Source organism: Lepidochelys kempii, chromosome 7 (genome assembly GCF_965140285.1).
Source record: "Lepidochelys kempii isolate rLepKem1 chromosome 7, rLepKem1.hap1, whole genome shotgun sequence".
Taxonomy (NCBI): Eukaryota; Metazoa; Chordata; order Testudines; family Cheloniidae; genus Lepidochelys; species Lepidochelys kempii.
Window position 1 is genome coordinate 125,643,876 of NC_136386.1, and position 10,641 is coordinate 125,654,516.

A 10,641-nucleotide genomic window follows, 5' to 3' on the forward strand; every position below is an offset into this window, starting at 1 on the left:
CAGGTAGGCCCTGCCACTGCCCCGGGGCGGGGGGGTGGGTGAGCTCGCCGCGGCAGGGAACCCCATGGAACGACGCTGTGAACGCCCGGCTCTCTCCCGCTCTCAGTCGCTGCTCTCCGGCGGCGCGGTGCAGGGGAGCTGGCGGCAGCCGCCCGGCAAGTATCGAATTCATCTGAAATGTGCGATTGATAATGATCATCTGCCAGCCGGGCGGTGTGTAATAACGATCAGCCCCTCTCCGCCCGCTACCGCAGCGAAATGTCTCTCGCGGAAATTGTTATCGATCGGTTCTTGCACCCAAATGTTTTCGGCGGAAATTATAAATTATAGTCAGTTATTGTATCGAAATCTTTTAGATCTAGATTAGTGATCATTATTAGCGATAATCCCCGGGTCCGAATCGCACGGGCCAGGGCGGCGGCGCCGCAGGAATTAAATTCGGTTTAACTTTTACACGTAAATAAACCGCAGAACTGCTCCGGCTGCGGCGAGTTTCTTTGCCCACAAACACCGAGCGGGGCCTGAGGCTGGGGCGCGGGAACCACGGGGAAGAATCGGGAAATAACCAAACACCCGGTGGAGAAAGAAAACTGGACCCGAACCCTGCGGAACCCGCCGCCGGGTCGGGCTGGCGCGATTCGCCTCCCCGAGTGCCTGGGGTGAAGCGCGGAAGCCAGAGCGCCGGGGGGCCGGGAAGCCCCCAGAGCAGCCCCCGAGTGCGCCGGGTACTCACGCGACCTGCGGTCCGTGCTCCGGTCCGCCGGCGCCACGGGATCCGCTTTCGGCGTCCCCGTTTCGATTCTCACGGGCCTGCGGAGCAACACAATTGTTCGTTAAAACGAAATATCCCCGCTGTCACTGTCCCCCCTTCGCTTTTCCCTTTTGTTTTTCTGGAAGCGGCTGCTCTTCCCCGCATATACCGAAACCTCCCAGCGACAGGGTCCCGGGCCCGCCGCCTCCCAGTCGGGCCGCCAGGAAGAGGCTGTTTTCTTCCTAAAAATCTGTAGACATCGGTGGATTGACTGGACAGCTGGGTTCCTCGTTCCCCGTTTTCGGGCCTTTCTTCCCCGGCTGCCTCCAAAGGGCGCCAGGATCGGACCCGTGGCCGGGGCCGCGGAGCGCGGGTTATCGGCCCCTCGCCGCGATAATTCACAGGAGCGTTCGCTGCGGAGAGATAATTATTTTCAGCACCCCCCTTTGCAGGCAGCCTCCCTGCCGGACTGTCCCCCCTTTGCCTCGATCTCCCCTCGACGCCGCGACAGGCTCTCGCTTCCCCGCGCTTGTGTAGAACGAAAACGAAGGACACTGCTCTGTCTTGGGCCGTCCCGGGCTTTCCCTACAGAGTTCGGCTCGTTTGGGGTTTTCCTTTGCAGCTCTGGATCTGACTTCCCAGACAGAGGCCGGCCCGCGCCGGCAGCAGAGATCAGTGCTGGGTCTGGGTCTCCTGCCCTGCTCTGAATTGCGGCGTCCACAGTCGTATGGACTCTCTGGGCCGATCCTGATCTCACGGCAGCGCAGACGGCGGAGTTCGGCCAGATCCTCGGCTGATGTAAACCAGCAGAGCTCCATGAAAAACAATGGAGCCCGGCCAATTCACAGCAGCTGAGGGGGGGGGCAGGCCCAGGGGCGCCTGGGGAGTTTGCCGCTAACTTCAGTGGAGCCCAGAGTTTACCCTTTATTTTCAAAAAACTCTCCTCTGTCCGTTTCGCAGCTTCAGTCTCCTGGAGGCAAGAGGGGGCTCCCAGGTGGGAATCTCGTCGGGGATCCCCCAGCTCCTGCAGGCCCTCGCCTGCCTGGGAACCCACTGCGGCCTCAGGGGTCCTGCTCCTGAGAGCAGCGCCGGGCGCGTTCACCAGGCAGGGGAATGGTGGCCCCCTTCTCCGGAGGCAGGCCCAGGAGAGAACCCCTCGGGCGGGGAGAAGGGGTGCGGGGCAGGACAGAAATCGGCACAGGCCCGGGCAGCACCCCCCGCCGCCCGTAGGTGCTGCTCAGTGAGACTTCTGGCTACTTTCCAGCGGGAGCCTAGGCCGGGAGAGGGCAGGGGTTTGTTCTCTCACAGCGATTCCCTTGGGTAGACCTGTCCGGAGACCCCCGCGCACCATCCCGCACTCCCCGGGCCTCTGAGCGCTCCCCGGGCCCGGCGCAAGCTGTGTGATGTGCCTACCTACCTACATGTACTTAGGATTGACATGAGCACCGGCTTTGTCCAGGGCACCCCTGGGATCCGCACAGCTGGGGCTCCCTGACCCCCACACACCGTCCCGCAGCCTCTGCCCAGCCAGGTGGGTGCCAGGCCCGGTCTGGCGCGCTCCTGGGAGCAGCCTCCCCCAGCCTCCCTTTAAGACATTGCTATTTCTGGTAGGGCAGCCGGATCTCGGGCCGGGGCTCGAGGGGCCGGCTCAGCCACCCCCACCCTCCAATGGGGAGGCTGCCCACAGGGCCCCGGCCCCTCCTCGCCGTGACGTGCTGGCCCGGGGCAGAGGAGGCTCGCGAGCCCTTGGCTGGTCCCCGCAGAGGCTGTAACAAAACGCAGACCCCCAGCGCCGGGCTAATGGAGGCAACTTAGCCAGGAGCAGGCGCGGCCCCTCGTTTATCAGCGCGCGGCGCTGCCTGCTCCCCCGCCCAGGGCGCTGCGCCCCCCCAGCACCCCGGAGCGCCGCCGGGCCCCGCGCAGGGCGCTGCACCGCCCCCAGGGTCTATTGGCTGTTCGCGCTGCCCCGATGATGTTACCGAGCCCCGTCACCTCCACCCCCTTCTCTGTCAAAGACATCCTCAACCTGGCGCAGCCGGAGCCGCACTATGGAGTCCCGCTGCCCCACCACCTGGAGCAGCAGTTCCACTCGGCAGCCTGCCTGCTGGCGGCCGGCGACGGCTCCCGCTTCTCCGACGGGGAGGAAGAGGAGGAGGAGGAGAAGCTGTCCTATCTGAGCTCCATGGCCGCGGCGGAGAGCCAAGGGGACGTGGGGCTCTCCCCGGAAAACTACGTGCACGCGGTGCTGCGGGGCTCCTGTGAGCCCAATGGCCCGGGAGAAGAGCTGGAGCGCGCCGGGGATCGGGACCCCAGTGAGTATGGGGGCCGCGACCCCGCGGCCGCGCTGTTCGCAATGCGGTACTAACCCGGCGCGGGGCAGGGGCAGGGGCGGGAGACCCCTGCAACTTCCCCCCACCCATCACCACCCCACAGCACGGCTCGGGACTTCGGGTCATCCGCAGCACCCGCTGTCCCCATCCGCCCCATAGCGCTCCACCAGGGCAGCTCCCGTCCCCATCCGCCCCATAGCGCTCCTCCACCGCTGTCCCCATCCGCCCCATAGCGCTCCTCCACCGCTGCCGCCCCCAGCAGGAGTGAAGTCGGAGTCCGCCCCGCGTGGGTCTTCTCCCGAGTTTCTCTCCCCTGCCCGCAGAAGGCAGGTCCGTGGGCTGGGGGTCACCGCGGTGCCCGGGTGCTGACGGGAGGGCAGCGGGGCGGGCAGGCTCTGTTCCGATTGACCCTGGAGCCGCACCGCGCTGTGACAGGAACAATAACCCGCGGGGCGAGCCCCGGCCCCGGCAGCCCCCAGCGAGCAGAGGCGGCCCCGGGACTGTCACTCACCGAAGTGGCGCCCGAATCCGACCCCCGCCCCGTTCTCGGGAGCCGGGAACTCGCCCACCCCAGGCAGGGTGGGGGAACGGGGTCGCTGGGCGCAGAGCGGGCCCGCTCCTGCTCCGGGAGGCTGCTCGGAGGGGCAGAACCGGGCCCGGCAGAGACGCGGGAGGGTCCCGGCCCCGCGGTGGGCCCAGGCCTCGGGCGAGGAAGGGGAAGGAGACAGGCGAATGGATCTGGCGGCTCCCGCTGCTCCGGGGTGCGTGAGGGGAAGCGGGCGGGTGCCGGGAAGGAACAGAGGCCGCACCCCGCCTTGTCCCCATACGGCGTGCGGGGATGTCAGCCGAGCGCGGGTGTGTCTTGCTCTTTGCCTTCCGGCCTGAGTCCGGCATGCGGGGGATGAGTTCGGGGAGGCCGGCGCTTAGCCTGGAGCGCAGAGACTCCCACAAACTGCCCCGCTGCCCGAGGGGGCTCGGACCCGCCAGGGACCTGCTTTCCCGGCCAGCAGTGAGGGGCCAGAACCCCTGAGCAGAGCCGGGCCCTGTAACCCCCTCTGTTCTCTGCACTCACACCGGGGCTGGAACTCGGGGCGGCGGAGGGCTGTCAGACCCCATGGCTTGGAGTGGTTTCCACCATATACAGGGTTTACAGTATGGGTCAATGGTTCTCAGCCCCCCCGTACACACTGCTCTAGGCCCCTGCTCACACACACCAGCTGGGATTCTGCAGAGGCATGAAATGTGAGGCAGCCCAGGGAGTCCACACCCAGCTCAGCGCCCTGAAATACTGCACAGCCCTGGCCACACACACAGAGCTGGGGGGTCAATCACCCCCCCACACAGCCACCCAGGGCCTGCAGCAACACCGCGATCACACACACACACAGCCACCCAGGGCCTGCAGCAACACCGCGATCACGCAGGCAGACACTGAAATACACAGCACTGTGCTCCCGTGTAAGCACTCACCAGACCATCACACCCCCCAGGACATCCCGCACAAACACACACAGGGCTCCCCTCGCCCCGGCAGGCCACAGTCCAGCCCTCGCCCGGCCGCGGCCCGGGCCCCGGGCGCTGGCGGGCCGAGGCTGGCTCTGCTCCGGGGCTGTTCTCAGGCCATGTGCCCAGCGGCGCGCCCCAGGCTCGCGGCGCGAAGTCTGCCCGGGGCGGCCCCGCGGGGAGGCCCGCTCCCCTGGCCCCGGCCCTAACCCTGCCTCTCCCCCGAGCAGAGCGCTGCGCCCCGAAGCCGCCGGCGGGTGCCGCGGCCAAGCCGGAGGAGGCGGAGAGGCCGAAGCCGCGGAGCCGCAGGAAGCCCCGCGTTCTCTTCTCGCAGGCGCAGGTCTTCGAGCTGGAGCGGCGCTTCAAGCAGCAGCGGTACCTGTCGGCGCCGGAGCGCGAGCACCTGGCCAGCAGCCTCAAGCTCACCTCCACGCAGGTGAAGATCTGGTTCCAGAACCGGCGCTACAAGTGCAAGCGGCAGCGGCAGGACAAGTCGCTGGAGCTGGGCCCCGCGCCGCCGCCGCCGCGCCGGGTGGCCGTACCGGTGCTGGTGCGGGACGGCAAGCCGTGCCTCGGGGGCTCGCCGGGCTACGGCTCGCCCTACAACGCGCCCTACTCCTACAGCGGCTTCCCGGCCTACGGCTACGGCAACGCGGCCGCCTGCAACGCCGGCTACGGCTGCAGCTACCCCGCGGGCGGCGCGGGCGGGCAGCCCGGCTGCAGCCCCGGCGCGGGCGCGGGGCCCTTCGTGAACGTGGGCAACCTGGGCGCCTTCGGCGGCGCGGCCCAGCCCCTGCATCAGGGGCCCGCGGGGCCCTCCTGCAGCCAGGGCGCTCTGCAGGGGATCCGGGCCTGGTAGCCGCGCGGGGCGGCGGACACTCTGGGCCAGGAGGGAGCCTGGTGGCCCCGGGGAAGGACAGGGACCCGCGCCGCCCCCGGCTGGTGCCCGCAGGCTGCACGCTAGAGGCAGACTGGAGCCCAGCGCAGCTCTCCGCGCCGCTTCGCTCAGGGCGGGAGCTGCAAACGCCGGCCAGCGCGATGGCCCAGCCTCCTCCCAGGTGGGGCAACTGAGGGCCGCTGCGCTCCGCGGAGCCCCAGTCCCGGCCCCTCCGTGCCCCTGGCGGGGGCGGGGGACCGGCGCAGCAGCTGTTGGGGCCGCAGGGCAGAAGGGGGCTCGGCCCAAAGCCTGTCCGATCCCCCACGGCGGCTGGGGATGGGAACGCGTCCCCCGGCTCTGGGTGGCTCGGCTGCCGGGCTGGGCATGGAGCTGGAATCCCCGCACCGTCCAAGCAGCTTCGCTTGTAAAAAGCCAAAGTGTCGGGGTCTGGGGGAGGCAGCCGCGCGGAGAGCCGGGCCCTTGTATCTACTCTGTATCCGCTGTAAGTGCCAGCCCGCGCAGGAGCGAGGGACTTAATAAACCAGGTGCAATAGCCCCCGTGCCTCATTGCTAGCGGCCCGGGAGCCCGTGGCCTCGGGCAGGGACCGGAGCGGACAGCGGGCGGGGGATTTCCGTTCGCCGCAGCCCAGGGGATGTTGTACGTTAGGGGTGAAGCCCCTGCCCCGTTGGAGTCAATGGGAGATTTGCCCTTGTTCCCAGCCAGCCCCCCATGGGGGTCTCCCTGGCTCGGCGCTGCCGGGTCCCTGTGCTCCGCTGCCCCGCGCCCAGGACTCGGCTGAGCACTGGACGAGCAGGGGAGCGCCGAGCCCTGCTTTGTGCCGGCGGCTTCACCGCGGGTGCGGAGAGGCGAGTCCCTTGTACAAAACCGGCTACCGCCCCGCCCAGCCCCGGAGCCAGCGGCTGGGCTGCTCGGGGCAGTCGCCCTGGGGGCGGCCAGTTGTGGGAAGCCGATCCCCGGGCTGATGCAGGGGGACGCGGGGCCGGGGAGACCCTGGGCTCGGGGGCGGCGCTGTAATCCCCTTGTCCCGCAGGGGCCGGGCAGCCTGGCCCGCTCGGCGGATTGTGAGCGTGCCAAGGCGCTGAATGGGGAGCCGCGGCGCAGAGCCGGGCCATTGTGGCCGCCGGGCCGGCGCTGAAAGGAGCCGCCGGGGAAGGTGGCGAGAATAGGCGCTTATTGGATTCGGGAACAAAAGGTGTGGCAGGGAGGCGAGGGACAAAGGGGCCCAGGCGCCGAGATTGACGGGCCGCTCGGCCCCCCGCTGGGGCCCGGGCCCTGCGCTTTATGCGCGCAGGATGAGAAACGTGCTGGGTTTTGTTCCCCTTTCTGTGAGCGCAGGGGGAGAGGAGGGGGGTCCGCGGGGCGCGCTGATTAGGGGCGGCCCGGCCGGGCAGCCTCAATGCCGGGTCATTATTGCTACAAGTTTAGCAATTTCGCTGGTGCAGCGGGGGAGGGGCACCAGGGCCTGCCCGCGGCGGGCTGTGGGGACCGGGAGCACGGGCGCAGGGGACCGGGCTGAGAGGGGGATGGGACTGGGGGGAAAGGGGAGAAGCTGCCCCAGCTCCGGGTCGGTTCCGAGGCGTTTGAGCCGCTTCCTGAATGTAAAAGTCTGAAACCTGGGCCGGGGAGAGGGGCAGGGACCAGCCCGGAACCCAGCCCCAGAGAGCGACCCCGGAGGGGGGGCAGGGACCCGTCCTGCTCCGCTAGGAGTCACTGGGGGCCCGGGGGCTTGGACCTGCCCCCCAAAGGCACCGCCGGAGCGTCCCGCGGACCTGGGCGCAGTACCCAGGCTCTGAGTCCGGGGCGCTCGCTGGGCCGGGGGTGTGAGAATGAGAGTGAGCAGCGGAGAAAGTGTCTGGGGTGGGGGCAGGTGGTCGGGACTGGGCAGGCTGCGGAAATGGGCTGGCGGAGGAGGTTGCGGGGGTCGGCAGGGTGGGTAGGAGCGGGGGGCTGAATGTCGGGGGGGGCGGGGGATGGTGTGGGGGGCTGGCTGTGGGGGAATGTGGTGTCGGGGGGCTATGGGGCAGGGGGTGCGGTGGGTCTGAGGGTGGCGTTGGGGGATGGGTCCATGTGAGGTAGAGGGTCGGGGCAGGGGTAGAGGGTGGGGGCGCTGGCGGACAGGGGGGTGGGACTGGGCGGGGGGAGGGTCACCGCAGATCAGAAGGGGTTCAGGTGGATTTCTAGTTGCGCGCCCTCTGAGGCGGAGCCCGAGCTGGAGGGTCCCCGTGGCTTCCTGCGGCTGTCGGAGCGCAGGCTGGGCCCGAGCGCGGCTCTGCCCGGGCCAAGGGTACCTGCCTGGGGCGTCCTCGCGGGCTCCGGCCAGGCCGGGAGCAGCCGCTGGCTGGAAGCGACCCTGGCCAGGGGCCACCCACTGAGAAGCGGGGGGGGGGGAACCGGCAGCTCTGGGAAGGGCCCGTCTTGATGGAACTGTTGCCCCCCCCATCCCGAGGCCAGTTGAGGGCAAAGGTGCTGGGGCCGGGACACCTGGGGCCTCCTCCCGGCTCCCACCACCGCCCCGTCTGGCGCTGGGGGGCAGGAGAAGGGGTCCCGGGCCCCAGAGGCGGAGGATGCCTGCACTGCTGCCGGCGTGGCTCGCAGTCAGAATCCAGCTCCAGGTCAGGCCAGAGCCAGCGGTGGAGACGGAGAGCACGGGTCTGTAACGTGCCCCTCACCGTGGTATCACAGCCTCAGCAACAGGCGGGGTACAGTTCAGCCCTGCCTGTGGGGTCAGTCCCTCCTTCCTGCTCCAGCTTCTGCTAACAGGTTCGCTTGAGCCTGGGTGATGCCAGCTCCCCTGCCCCCGCGGAGCCCATAACGAGTCCAGACAGGAACTCCTGGGTGAGATTCCCGTTCCCGTGGTGCTGGTCAGAGGCATGAGCCGATGGGTAACTAAAGGCTTGGGTGCTATGGAACAAGACATCAAACCCTTTGACAAGTGACTCAAATGGGGACCGCCTGGATTTGGCTGTGTGCCATACCTAACTGACACCTGCCGATTTTAGCTATAAACCCATTTGAAGGCACTTTTGCTCCCTGTGTGAATTAAATCAGGTTTGATTTGGTTTTTGTTTTTAAAGAAAACCAGTAACAGAGTCCATCCTGTAGCTAGATTTGAACCCTGAACCCTTAGATCCACAGCTCCTACTCTGGACCACTTGATCTAAAGAAGTAATTTTTCTTTTAATTGGGCTGGTTACAGGGGTGGTAACACACACCCGACTACTGAGTTACACAACTATTTGCCAGACAGCAGAAAACTATTGGAGAAGAGAAATCCTGGATTCTGTTCCTGGGGTTTAGAACATAGTCGGGCTTCTGTGACTAGTCATGTAGGGGTTAGAGCAGAGATGGGTTACAGACCGGCCAGCCAACTACCAGGATTTGCTGCACAGTACTAGACACAGCAGATGGTAGTGGTGAGGGGTACATTCACGGTCTTCTGGCACCCAGCTCAGTGCACTATCCCCGAGCCTCCAGGTGTGTGGAGAGAAATCAATCATTACTCTCCCCAGTAGCACCTAGAGGTGTCAGCCAAGACTGGGGGCCCTGGTGCCACATAGGAAGTGACAGGATCTGCCCTAAAGAGCTTTCAGTTTAAACAGACCAAGAGTAGGAGGGAAAACAGGCCCAGAGAGGGGAAGTGACTTGCCAGTCGTCACACAGCAGCTCAGTAGCAGAGCTGGGAATAGCTCCAGATGCCCAGTCCCATGCACCATCCCCTGGGAGACAGCATCTCACATTACCACCCCTAACCCTGGGGGTGCTCACCATAGTCCCTGGTCACCTGGCAAGGCAGGTCTATAGAGAGGAGGCACACTTTGTTAATGAAGACCAGGGAGGATTGTGAGATTTGGAGAGATTCAGTCAGGTGGCAAACTCCAACCTCGTGCACACCTGTGCCGGCCCACTAGGGTCTGGGGGAGTGGGCAGCGTGAGGGCCGACTCTAGCCCCAAATTAGGTACCTGGACAGATTAAATTCATGGAAAACAAGTGCCAGGCAAGGCCTGTTGGGACTTGTTAAACTCCCATGCTGCACTGATGGGTTCAGAATGAGCGGTAACCCGCACAGAGAATGGGCTATGTGTGGTCAGGACTGGGTGTATGAAGGTGACTGCTCAATGCATAGCAGTGGTCAGAATGCTTAGGTGCAGACTGGGCTGACAAGGGGACAGAAAATAATGTGGAAATCATTGCTGTGCTCCTGCACACACAGATGCTCTCGGTGCCCTAAACCTCTGACTGCCAGGAGCTGGGACTGGTACAGGGGATGAATCACATGACATTGCCTTGTTCTGTTCATTCCCTCTGGGAACCTGGGACTGGCCACTGTCATAGAGAGGACACTGGGCTGGATGGACCATGGGTCTGACCCAGTCTGGCCGCTCTTATGATATTAGTCCTCAGCTGGTGACCTCAGCTCAGAAAGGAAAAAAATCTAGAGGAGGAACCAACAGTAGCGGCTAGAGATGGAGAAAGGCCATGTGCAGATTGAGGGGAGGACTAGCTATCTGGGGAGAAGAGCCATGGCCAAAGGAAATGAATGCATGGCCTAAAGAAGAGAAAACCAGCCCGTCTCCTACTCACCTTGCCCCTCAATCATGGGGGCACTTCGGAAAGGCAGCACGTTATTACAGTTCTACACAAGACAATACTTTTAAAAGTCAACATGTAATTAATTTGTGGCGCTGCATGATCCCAGCGAGACCTATAATTCAGGATAGCCCAGAAAGGGATTAGACTGAAGAGGCGGGGGAGGGGGGTGCAGAAAGAGGGACTTGAAGGGCAAAGGTCATGATTTCTGTTTGTTCCTGAAAGAGCCACAGGCTCTAATTTGGGAGCCAGAAAGGGAAGGTGCTGACGGATTTTGGACAGGGCTTAAACTTAAACACACTGGTCTAAAAACAATACAATGACCTGAAGCAAACAAGAGGGAGAGGAGACGCCAGGCCTGGGGCAGGGGCTCAAATTCGGGCTGTGTCCTGAGACAATTCCACGTTTAATGATGGCCTACAGACCAGGGAACAGACTGTGGCTCAGGACTTTCCTCCATCCACAGCAGAGCTCCCAGCAGAGCCAACAGGAGTTTACACAAAACCCAAGAGGAGAATCCAGCCCTTAGCTGTTTTGTCCCCCAGGGCCTTATTGTCACCTTCAACATCA

At 65.0% G+C, this 10,641-nt stretch overlaps 1 protein-coding gene across 1 annotated transcript; it reads left to right on the plus strand.

Annotated features, from left to right (window-relative positions):
• Positions 1 to 2,720: 2,720 nt before the first annotated feature.
• NKX2-3 (NK2 homeobox 3) lies at positions 2,721 to 5,527 on the plus strand. Its single transcript, XM_073354991.1, has 2 exons — positions 2,721 to 3,063; positions 4,815 to 5,527. The coding sequence occupies exons 1-2, from the start codon at positions 2,721 to 2,723 to the stop codon at positions 5,441 to 5,443; spliced, it is 972 nt and encodes a 323-aa protein (XP_073211092.1). The 3' UTR covers positions 5,444 to 5,527.
• The last annotated feature ends 5,114 nt before the right edge of the window (positions 5,528 to 10,641 follow it).